Here is an 18,536-nt window from a genome sequence, read left to right as displayed (position 1 = left end):
GCCTTTAATGTTCTACTAGGACGTTCAAGGGTAGACAACATGAATGGTTTAATTTCTGGAAATGTTTCATGTTTATGCAGAACTGAATAAAAGGTCAAACATCTTCAAGAAGAAAAATGTAAATGATCCTGTCATGAACTGGACTCTGTCCATTTATTTATTGGAGTGTGATATATTAATTACTTTACATTTACCATTTTTATTCAAGTTTTGTGGACCAACTTTTTTCATCTTTGGGGGATAAAGGGCTCCATGACACTTCAAACCATCTTCACCACTGGTTCACTAATGTTTTAGGTTCTCCTGGGTTTTTTTTTTTATAATCCTCATTTGTTACTCTCTTCAGATGTATCAGTCCTACCCTGGTGGGCAGTCATCATGTAGCAACCAATCATCATCATTTGTCAGTGCCACCAACGATGATAGTGGAGTAGGCGGGGAAAACCTGGAGGACTTCAGCACTTTGGAGCAGCTGCCCTTCATGGAGAACTTGAGCTTTGAAGATCTTTCCCCTGGAGTTTTGGCCATAGTTCTGGAGGTTTTGAAACAACGTGACACCAGCCAGCTATTGCAGCATCTGAAGAAGAAGTGGCTGAAGCCAGTGAGGGTTTTGTGTTGGTGCGTCAAAAAACCCAACACTCTGGACCTTGGCCTCGAAATCTCACCAGTACCAGCAACAGGTGAGAATAGCAGCACTTTCAAGAAGTTTGTTTTTAAAGGTGGTGTTCATTAAATTATTTCCCATCTGTTTTTTCATAAGGTTTCTCCTGGAAAATTCAAGCCTGGGTTGAGGTCCAACGTCCTTCCATGGAATGGGTTTTGATCAGCTGCTCTCTGATAAAATGAACCCCAGCTGAAAATCTACATCAGCACTGAGACTGCATCTCCAGACCCTCCAACACCTTGAGCTGAAATGACAGCTCAGCCACCATCTCTTCACCATCAGTGGGTGCTCAAGCCACACCTCAAGGGAACAAGTTGATAAGAAGAACCCTCTTCTGACTCCAGTTTCAAGGCCAAATACAGACCACCGGAGATGCGTCACCAACCCCTCTAGTGAAGACGCACACAGGCAGGTGTGGAGACCCTACTGCCGTAAAAAGACCTACATGCCAGGCTGAACTGGGAGCACTAAAACCCCCTGAAATGTCCTCCAACGTCCCTCACCACAGCCAGTCAGACAAATGACTACAGGTCTGTCAACATGGCTCTGCCTGAGTCCTGGGTCCTGGGTCTGAACACCGTCATTAACCAAACAGGACTTTCTGAGATAAGACTCCTAACACGTGTCTCGATGGAAAAGGATTCATGACTATGAAAGAGTTCAGATCAAGAACCCCGGTTTACAGGGAACCTAGCTGTTCTCAGGGAGAACCACGACTTTAGATCTTCTTATAACAACATAAGCTCTGATAAGGAGATGGTTTAACACTGACTAACACCACATGACAGAGCAGACTGAGACTCAGACAGAGGCATGGACTCCAAGGTCATGGTCTACAAACAGGAGTAGAGAAGAACCGCTACCTTGACCTGATGTTTTAACCTCATGTACATAAAAGCTAAGCTAACAGAATTAGCTGGTGTCCAGTGAACATCAGTCCAACGACTCTTTTTTTTTTTTACTTGTAAAATGTAACATTTAAATATATATACATATATATTTCCAAAGCCATATTTGTGTTTGTATGTTTACCAAAATCAGTCAATACTGTGTATAAACAACATGACTCAGTCATACAGGCCTGGACTATGGTGAAGTGCCTACTTTAAACCAAATGTGTTTTGTTGAACTGTACAGTACTGTGTAAACTCCATTTGAAAAAGAAAAAAAAAGCCGACAGTTATGACCCACCGCTGCCTCCATCAAATATGTAATTTTATGACTTTGTTGCTAGGAATCTTTTTGTTTTTAGTTTCTGTCTGAAAAAAAAGATAAATCTTTTTTATAAACTTTTGAAATAATGATTTGTATCGAACCCTAACTGCAGCAGCCGTCTTTTTCCTACACTGTTACACATGGCTATGTCTCATTTTCTAATAAAAAAAGTTTTTTATTTCCCTTCTTTCAGAAAATTAGTAACACAATGATCCTTGTTTTCCTGAAGTCAATCAGTTTTGCCACTGTATTTTTAACAAAACCGTGGCTCTTTACTCCTGTCCTGCACACATTGTCAATAATCGGCCCAATCGGCCTACAGGTGGAGCTGCAGCTGCTGCAGGAGCAGCAGTTGGGTCTGTTTGTTCTTGGATATGAGCAGTGACAGAACGACCCAGAGGAGCACCGACGCCAACGCTGCTGCTAAAATAAAATAAGCAGATAAAACACAGGAGATGTCGACAGAGGAGGAGGGGCGCGAGGAGGAACACAGAGGCTCCTGTGAGACCAGAGAGAGGAACAAATGGTTTTAGAGTGTCAGGAGATTCAGGGGCGGACGTGTTTGATCTGTGCTCTGATTGGTTGTGCCAGTGGAATTTCTTATTCTCTCTGAGATATAGAGAAAAAAATGGCCCGAGGCTGTGAAATCTGAACAGGAAGTTCAGAGCAGATCAGACGTTTCATTTACTGATGGAGACGAGGATTAAAGATCGGCGCCAGTGACACAGTCATCGTTAGTTTATTTATTAGAAATGTTTTCTGTCAAAGTTTTTGGAAAACTGACTGATCGGATTACTACAGTTATTAGCAGGTATACATAGACATATGTTTGTTTGTTTTTTAAAGTAAAAAGAGCATATCAAAGATTTTAGCTCACAGTAAAGCTGCCGGTCCACTGCTGCCTCCGGTGGTCAAGTGCGTGTTACTGAAGTAAATATAAACAAAAAACACAACTGCTCTCTCCTGGTCAGCTATATTTGAGTTTCACACCTTTATTTATCTAACAAACGTGTTGTTATATTCCAACTAAACATAAAATAATGAGTTGTTTTCAGCTGTTTTTTCTGTTTTTTTCAGCTATATTTTCTGCAGCTTTGCTCAATTTTTAAAAATGGACTTATTATAATTAAACTTTTTCAATTGTACCTTTTCGTCACTTAATTGTTACTTAAAATAATCAAATCTCCTCTTGTGTTTTCTTTCACTGACATCATCATTACCAAGAAGCACCAGCTGAACAATGGACTGATGTTAAAAGATCAACTCTGGAAGTTGAAAACCCACAAGGTTTCTGGGTCTGTGGATGTGGGTGAACTCGGCTCCAACCCCTTCCTCCCTCTGTGAGGTCACACAGCAGCAGCCGTCATCTTGTCTCAAAGTCTTTTCGTGATGGTGTTTTGTAAAAAGTGAGGACAGGAGCGATGACAGCGGTGACTCCTTATCATATTATCACCACTGAGGTTATTACTGCTGCGCTGACAGTGCTAACGCTGCCACTGTCAGGCCAGATGATGGATAACACTCTCAGCTCATTCATTTCTATTACACTCATATTTAAATCCCTCCAGACCTCAGCCGCTGTCGCCTCCTGACGCTGGAGATGTTAATTCATGAATCAATTTCAGAGCCTCATGGTCAAACTGGCAGCTGAGAGTCTGTCAGTCTGAGTCTGTGCATGTATCATCCACCACGGGCTAACACAACCACACCACTCTTTTCACAATGGCTTCTAGATTAAATATGTAAAAATGCTAATTTAATGGATTTTTTTTTTCTCTTTAAGGTCCAAAGAGAAAACACAGAAGCTTCCTGTTGTGGTCTGTCCGTGTCACTGATAACAGATCTAAATTAAACACAGTGATGGAGACATTACTACAACGATTCTAGTGTCATTGTGAACTGAAATGACTAATATTTCTTTAAGGTTTTCTGTGGCAGAGTTAGGAGTTAGCATCATGCTAACCTTATTTTGTTTCTCCACTTTACGTCACTGTGCTTGTTTTTAACTGGCTAACTGGCTATTTTAATTGTTGTTGGCAGTGTGCCAGCTTTTAACTATCACCTTCACGATAGATGAGGGTTTTTTTTTTATATTTTGTGTAACTGGTTCAGAAACGTCTGTTTTGCTGTTGTTAAATTCTCTCTGACATCGAGATAAAAACCTGAACAGATTTTTAAGATTTCTTTTTTTTTCTAGATGTGAAGGACTTTGACATTCAGCTCCAGTGACTCAGACATTTTTATAGGTGGCCTCTGTGAGAAACATGTATTATTAAAGGTGCAGTTCCTTCTTATTTCAGTAAGGCCACCTGACTGTCACAGTGTCGACATCTCTTCAATATTCACTGAAACTCACTGAATAATCTAAATCACAGGTCAGTGCTGCTAGAAAATCTTAAAGAACTGCTTATTTCTTAAACAGAGGCAAGAGAGAAATGTTAGCTAAAATAAAAAAAATGAAGGCCACAATTAAGGTTCACAAAGAGAAAATCAAAGGAGCAAAAGAAATATCTTAATGAGCAGCTATGTCACCACAAAGGAGCAGTCTACGTTCACAAATGCTACTGTTAGAGATTTGTTAACAGCTAAGCCTGCTAACATGTACTGTAACCAGAGTGAGTGAACATTTTTGGATTAGCCTGAGAGATAGCTATGCTAACTAGCCAAAGCTGCCAAAGTAGCTAAAGATTTAAAAAATATGTAAGTAAAAGTAGCAAAATAGGCACAGAAATTAAATAAAAAACTGTCAATCTTAAATTATTTTGAGCAGAGAGGGAGAAATTGTTGTCCAATCAGCAGCCAGTTCTTCAGAGCCGTGAACTAATACCACATCTATATTCATGATTCATGGTCCAGAGAAAAATAACACCTGGTTTTTAAACAACTCACCATCTGTCTGAACAACAAGACAAAAACTCACACGGTAACGTTCAGAGTCTCCCTCAAGAGCGATTACAGAGAATAAAGTGGGAATCAAACCTGTGACCTTTCACGGAAAACCACTTATACTGCTGTCAGGGGCATCAACCAAAGCTGGGGATAAAACAGCAGTAATGATGTCTGGTGTCACAACATGGACCAACAGGTTGGTCACATATCTCAGCTCCTGTTCTTTCCCTGAACCTCTAAAGATTTGGATCAAAGTTTTTCAAAAGGGCAGTGAAATTAGACATTTACGAGTTTTTAAAATCGACCCTAAAGTCACAGCTAGAAGTTTAAACCAGTTTGAGACCAAAAAGTGATCAGCGGAGAGATCACCCACCCCCACATTTACCTGAGAATTTAATATCAGACCGTGTTTTCTTTTTTCTTCTTTCCATGTCTCCTCATCAGAAGTCCACAGCTGTCTGCTGACACCTGCTGTTTGACACCTGCATATGTTTAACCACCGGTGTCCTTTGAGAGGGAGCTGCAGCAGCTGATGAAGACCAGAGGGCACAACAGCAGAGTTTTAATGAGGACCTACATCCTCCAGAAACCTCCTGAGGGTCCAGACCTGAGGGGGCGTTGGTGAGTGGCCCTGACCTCCCTAAGTTCCAGCAGGAACCCGCAGGAACGGAGCTGAGAAAGTCTCAGAAGACCAAAAGTTTTTGGGAATGTAACAAAGACAAGAATGGACCAAGACTGAGATCAGACCGATACATTTATGGACTAGGGTCACGACAAGATTAAGCCGTCCTGGACTGGACAAAGACCATATGAAAACTGGGACTAATATTCAGCTGGATTGACACCAAGACCAGACTCCAGTCAAACACAGAGCTGCAAATGTTCATTTTGTCAATTTTCTGATTTTGAATTCATGCTTTGGTTAACAGCAGCTTTAACATTAGCTGTTAATACTTGACTTTTTGTCCTGAGGCTGGCAGTAACCAGAGGAAACACATTCTCCTTAAGGGAAGCTTAGTCGAGCAAAAGCAGTTCTGTAAAGTTTATTTTTGTCTTCATACTCGTGTGTTTCCACACCGCTTCTTCCACACCGCTTCGTGTGTGTGTGTGTGTGTGTGTGTGTGTGTGTGTGTGTGTGTGTGATCATACATTTTTCAGGACGAACAAAATCAAAGAGCAGCTCCTTTCTCCTCAGAAACACCTTGTTCTGGAGAGGAACACAAAGAGAACATGAAACATTCAGCGGATCCTGATGCAACGCTGATTCAAGCAGCGATAACTCGGAGAAACAAAAAAGTCCAGCTTCTCTCAAAGTCAGTAACAGATTCATATTAAGTTAGATTTAAGGCTCCGATGGCCAGAAGGTGGCAGCGGCGGTGGTGCCAGGTTTTCTGGAAAGTTCTGGAAGGACACAAAGCGGAACTAGCAGAACTGAGAGTTGTTTAGTTCCACGGTTCTGTGTTGTCATGTTCCCTGGTGAAAGCAGAGAGTTCGATGAGGAAACATCTCCTTCTCCTCCAGCTTCATCATTACACTGTGTTTATGCAGAGCGCAGCTCAGCCTGTCAGGGTTTAATCGCCACAAGCATGATGGATGGTGTTTATTTTCCAGTGATGGAACGCAACCCCACTGCCTGATGATAATTGTAATAAAAAGGACAGATCAAGCTGCCAACTTTATTAAATTATTATACCATAATTTACACTAATGTTAGCAGCAGTGATGTAGAGGAGGTTCAGGCAGAGGAAGGACAGCATGAGATGGAGGCCAGCAGCAGAGCCCACCTTCAAAATGTCTACTGACCTTGGACCCTCAAATATGCTGTAATGTAAAGTCACTGACTTTCTGGACATCAGACTGTGTAAAAGAGAGGTTTAAAAACCATGTCATCTTTCTAATGATAATCATTCAGTAAATAAGATGCTCCTCCTCCTCTTTCTCCTCCTCCTCCTCCTCCTCTTTCTGCTCCCTTTCTTCTACCTTATCAAAATCTGACAGATTCAGTGTCAAATCCTGACAGGTCTCGGTGTGAACCAGAGCTGCAGAACGGAGGGCAGGGAGTAGGATAGGTGGCGCTGCTACTGCACCTCCAGGGTCTGGAAGTGACCCAGAGCTTCTGCTATAGCTCTGAAATTTTCCCATCATGCACTGGCAGGGCCACAGCCAGTTCCCCTGAGTCCTGGGGGCCTCACTCCTCACCATCTGTTCTGATTTATTTAAAAAAAAACATTTTTTTAAACAGTCCATGATTTATGGACCAGTCAACATACAATGAAGACCTGTTCTCTGATTGGACACACCTCCAACCTCATTGATGGAGGAGGGAGAGTGGGGTGAGGGGAACAAGGAGAAGGAGTGAGGGAGGCTGAGGAGGAGCAAGTGAAGGGTGAGTGATGGAGAGTGATGGAGTAATGACAGAGGTGGTAGATGAGGAAAAGAAGGACTGAAGAAGGGAGAGCAGTAATGATAGAGGTGGAACAGGAGAGATGGAGGTGGAGGAGACGGAAGAAAAAGGTTGAGTGGTGGTAGAGGAGGAGAAGAAGGAGAAGGAAAAAGAATAGGACTGTCAGTGGAGGAGACAGAGTGATGAAGGAGGAAAATTAGTCAAAAGGAGGTGATAGAGGTGGTGGTCCTTTTGCAGCTGGGCAGATGTTCAGAGTCACAGATATTGTACATTTCAAATTGTTTTTGATTCAGTTTTGGTTTCATCTTTAACAGATATAATGATGGCAGTATTTCTTTAACAGGTACAGCCGGCGGTCGTCTGTTCTCCCTCAACCACAGGCATTAAAGGATGATGTCACAGTCTTCTATTGGAATTTAGAAATTCACCACATTTAAGACAAGTGTGTGACTCCAGGGCCACCAACAACAGTCCAAAGACACAGACGATCACCTAGCACCACTAATCTCAGCAGTTTCAAGGAATTACTATTCTAACCAAAATTCATGACATTTTTGCCAGCTAGAGCAAATACATATTATTTTAATTATGTTTACTTAGAAACATCTGTACCTGAGAGCAGACAATCCAGGCTGAATCTGTCCTCAGCTTAAAGCTCAGCTTTTTTTAAAAAAAAAAAACACGTTTAAAACAGAACAAACCAGAATATAATTAATTTAACACAATTCCTGCATTTAGCAGAAGGTAAAACAATACATTTTTAGATTATCAGAATCAGTATGCAGTATTAAAAGCTGTTTCTGGATTTTAAAAAAGAACGAACGTAGTGCGCCATCTGCTGGTGAATTTACAGCACATCAACACCAGGTACTATGATCCTAAATTCAAACAAAGTCCTGTAGAAAAAATATTTTTAGTTTCACTAGTTGATGAAATTAAAAATGTTTTATTATTTTAAACAAAATGATTTTCCCTTTATTTTCTGCTTTATTATTATGACTACAGACAAGTCTTTTCAGGGCTGTCGCCTGTAAGAAATGCTGAGCAATGGCTCTTAATTTAATTCAATGCCTGTTTAGCAAAAAAAAAAAAAAAAACCCTAGAAAAGAGCAAACATCGTAGCACCTCCAAAGCCAGACATGGATCCTAAGGAACCACGTATTTATGGATCATTCTTTATGCTCTCTCTTTTGTATAATACCTCAATTTAACCTTCACTCCGTTTACTGAATAGGTATTCAAGACCTAACAAATAAGAGGAGCTGTATTCTTCCAGCTTTTCACTGTCTGCGATACAGTGAATTTTAGGGCTCTCTTCCTAACAGTGGCCAACACTGTGAAGTACCCAGCTGTAGTACTAATAATCAAATCTCTACTGACCAACTGGAACTTCTCTGTTAAGATTAATGGTAGCCACAGTCCCCAGAGACTAGAGAAGAATGGATTACCACAAGGCCTTGCATTGGCAACAATGTTTTTTAACATTAACACCAGGAGCAGCCTCACTTCAACAACATACAAGGGTTAATCTATGCTGATGACCTGTGCTTATCCACTGAATACAAGTCTTACACTACCATCGAAAGAAGACTCTGCTGTGCACACAATCACTCTCAGAATACTGCAAGCAGTGCCGCTTAAAATAAATTTGTAGAAAAGAGACAAATGTGCACAACCCACCTGAAATCAACCATGTACAACAAACACTGAGCACTGTGCACCTGTGTGGTGCTGGTCAAGCCAAGCATCAACAAACTATGTTCGAATGTACCCCGTCGGTCATATCATCAAGGCAAATAAAGCCGACACATCATTCTTTCATCGACCACCTTGCAAGCATAACCCATCTTACATTAGCTGGGATGTAATGGAGGAAACAAGACACTGGTCTACGGGGGAAGAAATCATCACAATATAGGCTGGAGCAATGGTCATAGAACAACACAGTACTAGCCCTGGACTCCCTTCCACCTCCACCCAAAAGCCTTCCAAATGCCAGGTCCTCTTCCTGACAAGAGTGGTCAGTTCTCAACTGGTCAAGGACTCTCCAGTAAGGAAGACAAAGAACAGTCTCTATAAATGGCTACCTGTCAGACGGCCCTGTGGAGGACCCTGTCTCTGTGGAGGTCTGACGCAAACAATGCAACACATCCTTCAAGACGTCAAAGTGCCCTAACCATGATCCTCCTAAAAACCTACACCACCACCCTAAGGTGGAAACAGTGGAGGAGTCTATGATGATAATTAAACAAGTTTACATACAAACCTGGCTCTATTAGCATCACAACAGTATAACATTTACGTTGGTGTTTTATTAACGTATACAGATACTTGTACATAATGGTTCAAATGTGACAATATCATAAATGAATACCAGACTTTACATAATGTTTCGTTGAACAGACAGGTATTAGCAACATCGTTATTGAGTCTCAGATAAGCAGACGCAGGTGTCATAAAATCATCACGCCAGCGTCACTAGTATTAATATGTTCATTGCAACACAGATTACTTTTAGTTATCAAGGTTGGAAGTCAAAGCTGTGAAAGTGACAATTTAATAAACTGTTGCATTTACGCCATATACGTCATCTCCGGAATCGAAGAAACAAGGTTTTAAACTATGTTCGAATTAAAACATTGTTAAAACAATGTTATAACAAACTAGGCGAGGTTGATGTGTGTTTCTTACCTCAAGTGAAAGAATGTATTATTTTCCATGAAGATTGTATTAAATAATGTTTTCGGCTTTAATCTAAATAAACTTTCTGCACCTGCTGGTTGTGAGGAGACACGCCCCATTTGTAAAAAAGAAAAAAGAAAAAGTCTCCGTGTGTGTCTTGGGGACGGACAGGAACCGGAAGTACGTTTGGCTTCTCTTTCAACGGACGTTTTGACGGACTTTTCTTTCATTCTAATCCCGAATGACAATTTTACTTGTACTTATGCAGTTGTAATTTGAATTAAACAAGATCTATTGCTCCTGCTTTTCCAATATTATTGTGGTTACATGTTTGGACTGAAGTTAGACTAAAAGCGTACTAAAAAGATTACTAAAAATTTGCCAAACACCACTTTTAAAGGAATAAAAACGGCTTAAAATTAGACAGGATGTCATTATCTTTTTTATTTATGTTTTGTATACAAACAATAAATTCAAAAGAATAGTCTGTACTTTTACTTTTTGTATTTCTTATTTATGTCCACCTGAGGGAACCAAAGGAATATAATCTTTATAATCTAAATTTTTTTCTTCTTTTTTTACAAGTACAGTATATTATTTAAAATATAAAAAAAAACCCGTGGTGACAGAGGCTGAAATTTAAGATTATGCATTCATATTTACAGCAACATTCTCATTAAAATATTTTTAGTAACAGCTGAAACAGCTTTGAGTGCGAAGTCACGCGGTGGGCGTGGTCTCTAACATTCTCAGACTCAGGGAGGAAATTCCTCACTGTTAACCCAGCTCCTTCTTCAGCACAACCTTTGACCTATAATAACTCTACAGACCTTCTGTGAAAACAGACTAATTCTGATCCACAAACTGTAACAAGCAATCTGGGTGATCAGTAAAAAAGGATAATAGTCACAGATTATTTTCAATTATTAGCATATTCCAGTACTGGATTATTATGTACAATTATTTACATCAGCATTACAAACTGTACATTAAATGAAACAGGAAGCTTAGATGGATGTGAGATTGTTTTGAGGGACATTAACACACAATAAGAGGAAGAGAGGGGAACACAGGCTCGCACACATTCATGACTTCACCTTACAAACATGAGAAAACCCTGTGGCTGTGTCGTCATGGTCACAGGCCCCGCCCCCTCGGGTGTGGTAGAGACATTTAACTCTTTATACTCCCTTTTTCTCTTGTGATTTTCAGTTGAGGGTTCAACATTCCACAGAACAGTAACAAAAAGCAGTCACAAACTTTATCACGAGAGACAAAACTATTTTGGTTTTTAAACTTTCCCAAGATCACTTTAAAAAATAGAAACTGACCACAAATCTGCTTTTAAATCTGTTTTTCACCCATATGCACTTGAATAGTGAAGTAGCATTATATTTCTAAAAGGATAACCTTAAAAGAACTAGATGTGGGTGAGTATTTTTGATGCTTCACTCATAGTTATGGTAAAACTTCCTGCTAAAAGGATTTTTTTTCTTTTAAAATAATTTTTATTTTACTGATGAAACCTTGAGTTTCATCAATATTGAATCATTTTGTCAAGTTGATAAACCTCAAAAAGCATTTAGGGTTATAGTTTTAGCAGCTGATCTTTGATTGGCTGATTCGTGGTTGTCTTTAGGAGTTTCTAATTTGTTTCCATTTTCTGTGTGGCAATGAGAGAGTTAAAGGTGTGGATGTTTTTCCAGTGTTGGAAGTTGGTTGGAAAGTTCTCATCAGAGCCAACCAATCAGAGCACAGCAAACACACACATACACACACAGTGGGTGGAGCCACAGGGACTGGAAAGTCTTCGGTCTTTTTCACCAGCAACAAAGTTTTTCCTGATTTTCTTTTAAAAAAGAATCGTCATGGTAACCATCGAGACCCACCAGAGCCAGGATCTGCTGGTACCTGCTCAGGACCAGGACCTTCTGGACCAGCAGGACCAAAATGACCAAGACCCAGCTATGCCATCGTTAGCTTTCCCCGAGCTGGACCTGGAGAAAATGAGTCAGGGTCCAGTGAATGCTATCACAGTCCTGACTCTATTGGACAAACTGGTGAACATGCTGGATGCTGTCCAGGAGAATCAGCACAAGATGGAGGTGAGACTGGGTGGATCACTCTGGAGATTAGACCCTAAAATCAGTACCAGGTTCAGGGTTCAGAGGTTCAGAACAAAGTTATAAACTCCTTTTTTATGCAGTTGAATTGAACTCAGCTCTGTCTGTGACTCACTATCTACATTTCTTTTTTTTTTTTCTCATTTGACTTTTGCTTCTAACCATTCTCAATATAAAAACCTCAGTTTGCATTAGTATAAGATTTATTAATCCTGGATTACGCCTTTGGTTAAATCGAATTTCACCGTTCCTTGGCAGCAATGTAAACTGAATCCTTGTTAAACCTCAGTTTGAACCAACTAATACAGTACCTCAGAATAATCAAATTTGACACTTGAAACTAGTGCAGATCTCAGATTAAACCTGGATCAAGACTTTTATAAACCCAAAATTAATCTTATTAATTACATTTGCAACACATTGTATCCGTTTGATAAACTAACTGTAAGATTAAACCCAGGTTAAACCTTCACTGATTCCAACTCCTCCTTTAATCCCCAACAGTCTAATCGAGTTTCAGAAAGAAAAAAAAGCTCTGCATCTGGACAACCTGTTAAAATGATGGATCAATAATCAATAGAGTTGTGTTGTTACAGGTCCATCAGGTGGAAATGGAGGGCGTGGTCAGAGGAATCCAGGCCGACATGACCAAACTCTCCAAGAGCCACAGTCACACGTCTAACACTGTCAGCAAACTGTTGGACAAGAGTCGCAAGCTGTCTGTCACCATGAAGGAGGTGATCAATACACTGATCAATACACTGATCAATACACTGAACAATGTACCAGTCAATACACCCATTAATATCATGGCCAATACACCAATAAATACTCTTGAATCTACACTGATTGATGCACTATTACACCAAGAAATCAATACATGATTGATCTTATGATCATCTGCATTGATCAATGTATTGATTTAAGTATAATTCATTTGTTCAGTAGTAGATTATACTGGTCATTTGTATTGATCTTCCTGTAGTTGAACTGTATTGATCAGGACAATGTTGAGTTTAGATCATTGTTTTGATCAGGTATTGATTGATCCCATTATTTATTATTATGATGTGTCTTATCAATGTGTTTGAATTCATCTATGAACTGTGTATATGGACCAGTCTTCTGTTGGTTGATGAATTGGTCAGTCTGTAACAATCTGTGATGTGATCTGTGTAACAATCATGGTCAGGTGCGTGACAGGATGGAGCGTCAGGGAGCTCAGGTAAAGAAGCTGGAGGCAAATCATGCCCACCTGGGAAGCAGGAATACACTTCAAAGTTCTCATCTTCCAGGTCAGTATTTTCACCTCCCTATCTTCTCCCAGCCTCCTTGACTCTCATTTTACATTTCTCCTGACCTCCACCTTCTCAGGAAGAGCAGGAGATCCCCTCCTCAGTCTTTGTAAAAGACCCTCCTCCATTTCCACGGGACCAAATCTTGGAGGAGGAAGAAGGTGCTGACATGAGCCGTCCAGCAGAGGGCGATCTAACTACCATTAACCTGTCTTCTGATGAAGACGTGGGTCTTGAGGCAGAACCAGAGGAGGAGGAGGAGCTGTGGCCTCTGGACCTGGAGAACATGGAGAAGACAAGAGCAGAGAAACTGAAAAGGTCCAGCCTGAAGAAGGTGAGACAGAGACAGAGACAGAAAGGTCCATGAGACAGAGTGTCCATCTGTGGTGACCTGCCATTGTGTCTCCGTGCAGGTGGACAGTTTAAAGAAGGCATTCTCCAAACAGAACATTGAGAAGAAAATGACTAAAATTGGTACCAAATTGGTGTCTGTGGAACAACGAGAGAAGATCAAACAGAAAACGTCCAGCCTGAAAGTTTCTCCTCTGACCTTCAGCATCAGGAAAGTGAGTTGTTTGACTTTACGTTCATCTTCGGTCTCTCCTCCAGTGTTCTTCTGATGTTTTAATGATTTCATCTAATGTTTCTCTGACGATGTGTTGATGTTTCTTCAACACTTCAGATTTGTTGTTGTCCTCTGATGTTTCTGTAATGTTTCATAGCTGTTCCTTTGATATTTCCCTGAGATTTCACTTCTGATTGATTTCTTTATGATTGACCTCCTATGTTTCATTGATTTGCCCCTGAAGTTCTTTGGCTGTTCCTCTGGTGATCCTTAGAACTCTCACTGATATCTTCCTAAGCTCTCTAGACGGCATCATTTTGTGATGTACTACTGAAGTTCCTCTGATGTTCCTTTAATGTACTAATGATGTCCTTGGATGTTAAAGTGATTTTTTTCTGATATTCTTATGATGTTTCTCTGATGTTCCTCAGCCTCGAAGCAGCTCTGAGTCTCAACCAGCAGAGCCTCAGTCGGCTGAAGTCCAGATCCAGGTCCAGGATCTACCCTTCACTGAGGTCCATGCTCATCTGGCCCCTGCTGAGGGAGAGGAGGAGAAAAAAGAGGAGGAGGAAGTGAAAGAGGAGAATAAAGAATATGAGGAGGAAAAGCAGGAGGAGGAAGGGAAAGAAGAGTTGAAGGAGGAGGAGAAAGAGAATGAAGAGCCAGATATGTCCGTGCTTTCAGAGGGAGTTAGTCCAGAGTACGCTCTGTCCGCTACACTCCCTCAAGAAGAGAAACATAAAGAGCTGAGAGAGGAAGAGGGCGAAGAGTAGGAATAAGAGGAAGCCCTTAATAGAAGAACAACATCAAATACAGACAATGTTAGTTTCAGGAAATTCACTTTTTGTCTCTAAGAAATGAAGCTTTGAGTCAGTTAGCACAACATTAGCCTGTTAGCATACCATAACATCAGGAAGTGTGTCTTCCCATTCCATTTGTATGCCATAATACCTGGAAACAAGTAGAAACACACATTCTTCATTAGCTCAGTATAATACCTATACAAAAAGAGTATAATTTACTGGACACGTTTGGAGACAAGTGCACAATGCCTTAGCTTTAGCTCAGCAAACAAGTTAGCTTAGCATTGGGCTCTGAAGAATGTGGATAAACATAGAGAGAAAAGATGAGAAACTAACCATACTTTCCAAACACCTTTATCCATTTCCATTTTTGTTGATGTTGTTTGGTTAAATTTTAAATTCTTCAAGTGAGTTTCCAGTTAAACATATACAAACAAACGTTTTTGTTTATTCAAGACCAGCTCATTTCTATATTTAACAATCACCTTATTAATAACATTAACACACATATATCTAAAACCATACAACATTCCAGATTACTGTAATCTGATCACATTAGAATTAGACATTCACAAGACAGTCAGCTAATCAGTTCACGTCGTTGTTTTAAGTATTATGTAATTGATGTAATATTTTTCTGCACAAGTTGTAATAAGTTGCCAAAGATCACTTTATGTTGCCTGTTTATATTTCCTCCTCCTGTTTTGTCATTTGCTTTTTTGTGTTTTCTATCCTGTGGCTCTGTTTCCTGTCTGACTCTCACATAAGTAATAAACAAAACAACAGAACTCTGTTGGTGTTGTTGGGCAGTATATTCAATCGGTGACTTCCCTAAATGAAGTGTGTCCCACTCAGCAGACATGGACGGTCTGTGGTAGGACGTAGGACTCAGAGAGGTGGAGTCAACGGTGGGGTTATTTCTTTATCAGCCAATCAGGGCATCCACGGGGCTGGGTTTTGGGGCCAATGAGGAGGAAAAGTGGGTGTGGCCTGACACGTCTGTACACAGTCCAGTTGAACAGTGTACAACAGACCGAAGTAGTGAATGTTGAACTGATCAAAGAACTGTCTGAAGAACAGCAGTGCCAACAAGAGAACTGTAGTACAGACTCTAAAACTGACTGCAGTATTTAATGTAGTACAAACTAAATACTAAACTTCGATACTAAAAGAGTGTAGTTAATTTACTGCAGGAGCAATGGACTCAACAACGCCCCCTGGCCTGTCTTTGGTCTCAGTCTGTTCGCTGTTAGCTTGTAGCCTCCAGGTGTTGGCAGCTGCCATGCTCACACACAGGTTTGGGGGGCAGAGCTCGGTGACGGACAGGTGGATCCTACTGTGGCTTTTTTATGATGTCATCGTCCACCTGACACTGGTAAAACCAATTAGACAGGCTTGATTATTTTTTATATGTTATTTAATTTAAACTGTGTCTTTTGCAGGATGTGTTCTTCTACAGAGGTTAGATTACATCAGTATTAAGATTAAGATAAAAATTAGATTCAAATTAAATGAGATTAGATCCATCTGTCTGACTGACAGTCTGACTAATTGTTGTTTGTTTACAGGAAGGACCATTTGTTTACATGTCTCTTGTTGGTACAGTGCAGACGTCTGAAGGTCCTTTAGCAGAGCTCTGTGAGTATGTCTTCTGTCTCTTTCTAAGACATGTCTCTCTCTATCCGACCGTTGCATTGTAAGTATTGTTACATTGCAATATTATTTTTCTATTTTTTTCAGTAAAGATATTAACTAGGGATGCCCGATATGAACTTTTTTGCCAATACCTGATATTGCTCACTTTATTTTAGATTTAAGCCTGGGTATATTTATTTATTTATCTGTACAAACCACTGTATGAGTATCAGATTAGTTAAATAAGCTGTGCTGCCATCTAGTGACTTTAACTATCAGAGGAAAAATCAATAACGATTCTCACAGATATTACATAATATGCTAATTATCGGACATCCCTACTGTTAACCCATCAACTTCATATTCCATTTTTTATTAAAAACGTCCACAGAACGTTATGGTTCTACTGGAAATCCACCAATGAAATAGAGGGATAGAAAACACAAGGGGAGCTTTATAGTGTCCTGATTTTAAAACATTGAAGACATGGATGCTGTCTCCGGTTATTTCTTTAACTTTCAACCAAGCAGTGCATTTTTATGACCCTAAGTAAGTACAGAGAGGATCACACCACTGCGGGAGTTCTGAAATGGACCGCCTTGGTTCTCAGATGAGACCCCTCTTATACAGCAGGATCTGCAGTCAGTCCTGCAGGCTGTGCAGGGGTGGGGGGCCCCAGGGATTGATGGACTAACGGCTGAGATCTATAAGGTTTTCAGGAACATTGTAAAAGAAGTTCTGTTAGTTGTCTTTAATGAATGTCTCTTGGCAGGATCCATGCCTGTGTCCTGTCTTCACCCTTCTGCCTATAAAGGGAAGCCTGCGGGGCATCAAAAACTGGTGACCTGTGGGAAGTATAAACTTCAGTCATAGCCAGTCCAAACCCACTGTGTCCCCCTGGTGGACAACATCAACCTAGTTTTCAATGTTTTGGATGTATCCACCTCACTGGACTTTAACACCGTCTGTATGAGAGTCTGTGAGCTCCTTTTAGGGTGTGTGGCTGTCGGACAAGCACATGTATCTCTGGTTGACTAACGCTCAGGTATCTGGAATTAGAAGCGTATGGAGCCAGGGTGTCGAATGCAAATTCACAGTGGGCCAAAATTAAAAACTGGGACGAAGTCACGGACCAAACGTGCATATTTCCCCTTCTCTCCAGATCTGTAATGTTGAATTTTTTCATATTGGAAACAACCTTTAGTTTTGCATAAACATTGAATCTGGAACAACCAAAGCCTAATATTATAAACACATGAGGAAATTAAATTTGAAATAAAACACATCAGTGGTATTTGTTTCTTATTATGCCTCTTTATCTGTAGCCTTTCCAGTTCTTTTTATTGTAAAACTTCTTTTCAAAGGCCAACAATAAAAAAAAACAACAAAATGTATATGCTATAAGATAGCGCATACACTGCTAATACTACAAATCCTGCCTATACACAGGCTGGGCCAACTGTAGTACACATTTGATGTGATCTCGCAGGCCATATATATTTACATTGCGTGCCAGATTTGGGCCCCGGGCCTGAGTTTGACATGCGTGGTATAGAGGAAGAGGATGGAAAAAGGAGACCGTCCTGGTCATGATGACCACTGTCCTAAAATTGTCATGAGCCCAGTGTTGAAGGTCAGGGGCCTTCAACACTTCACATGGAAAAAAAACCAACCTCTTCTACACTGTAAAAGAACTGTGTGAAAATCCTTCAGCAGGCTGCACTAATCGTCAGACTCCTCTCTGTTTGGTCACGAGATCTGGGAAGAAATGGAGCGGCCCAAAGCAGATGTTGATTTAAAAAAAAACAACTCTTACTGACTGGCGACCTCTAGTGGAGAGTTTTACATGGCAAAATTGCTTCCAATCTCAGTATAAATGGTTCTACTTTTTTATTCAGAATATTTTACTGTTTTTGCGGACTGTTTTTATATAAAACAATAAAGAAACAAATGTATCATTTTTGGGAAAAACTGAAGTGTATTTACCATTGTTTTAGAGAGGGGTTTCTAAAGGGAGCACTTTAAAAAACCTCTAGGGCAGCTTCTTAATTACCTCCTCAGGTGAGCAGGAAATTAGGACAAAGAAAAACAGAAGGTCAGGTCTGTTTTTAGAAAACATACAAAGTCATCTGTGGTTGAATTTTAGGTTTTACAATAATGTCTAAATCCAAACTGGTGGCAGTTAGCTGACATGTATCCCTGGCTAAAATAACCAGGTCAGTTTTGGGCCATTTGTAGTACAATGAAGATACTTTACTCAC

General features: G+C 40.3%; 3 protein-coding genes and 1 long non-coding RNA gene across 4 annotated transcripts in view; 3 read left to right on the top strand and 1 right to left on the bottom strand.

The window, feature by feature from the left end:
* The window catches only part of LOC103389842 (zinc finger protein GLI2-like), a 33,900-nt gene extending 31,755 nt beyond the window's left edge, over positions 1 to 2,145 (top strand). Inside the window, exons 14-15 of the mRNA XM_017038408.2 lie at positions 347 to 680; positions 761 to 2,145. Of these exons, the coding sequence (XP_016893897.1) occupies positions 347 to 680; positions 761 to 846 (420 nt within the window). The 3' untranslated portion in view covers positions 847 to 2,145. The remainder of the gene's footprint in view (positions 1 to 346; positions 681 to 760) is intronic.
* A 3,748-nt stretch (positions 2,146 to 5,893) lies between these two features.
* On the bottom strand, positions 5,894 to 10,261 carry LOC112488061 (uncharacterized). The gene is made up of 3 exons (XR_003051767.1): positions 9,864 to 10,261; positions 7,785 to 7,832; positions 5,894 to 6,975 (listed from the first exon to the last, which is right to left on the bottom strand). It is a non-coding gene; the product is annotated as an uncharacterized LOC112488061 (long non-coding RNA).
* A 1,366-nt stretch (positions 10,262 to 11,627) lies between these two features.
* LOC103389822 (caveolae-associated protein 2-like) lies at positions 11,628 to 15,433 on the top strand. Its single transcript, XM_008325413.3, is given in 7 exon segments — positions 11,628 to 11,959; positions 12,574 to 12,714; positions 13,170 to 13,247; positions 13,249 to 13,272; positions 13,352 to 13,606; positions 13,686 to 13,838; positions 14,269 to 15,433. Coding segments are annotated over 7 exon segments (1,230 nt in total). The 5' UTR covers positions 11,628 to 11,722; the 3' UTR covers positions 14,611 to 15,433.
* A 201-nt stretch (positions 15,434 to 15,634) lies between these two features.
* The window catches only part of ebpl (EBP like), a 3,470-nt gene continuing 568 nt past the window's right edge, over positions 15,635 to 18,536 (top strand). Inside the window, exons 1-2 of the mRNA XM_008325412.3 lie at positions 15,635 to 16,015; positions 16,209 to 16,286. Of these exons, the coding sequence (XP_008323634.1) occupies positions 15,839 to 16,015; positions 16,209 to 16,286 (255 nt within the window). The 5' untranslated portion in view covers positions 15,635 to 15,838. The remainder of the gene's footprint in view (positions 16,016 to 16,208; positions 16,287 to 18,536) is intronic.

This window comes from Cynoglossus semilaevis, chromosome 14 (genome assembly GCF_000523025.1).
Source record: "Cynoglossus semilaevis isolate Cse_v1.0 chromosome 14, Cse_v1.0, whole genome shotgun sequence".
In the NCBI taxonomy this organism is placed as follows: domain Eukaryota; kingdom Metazoa; phylum Chordata; class Actinopteri; order Pleuronectiformes; family Cynoglossidae; genus Cynoglossus; species Cynoglossus semilaevis.
Note: the sequence above shows the minus strand (reverse complement) of the source record. Positions and strands in the feature narration are given on the sequence as shown.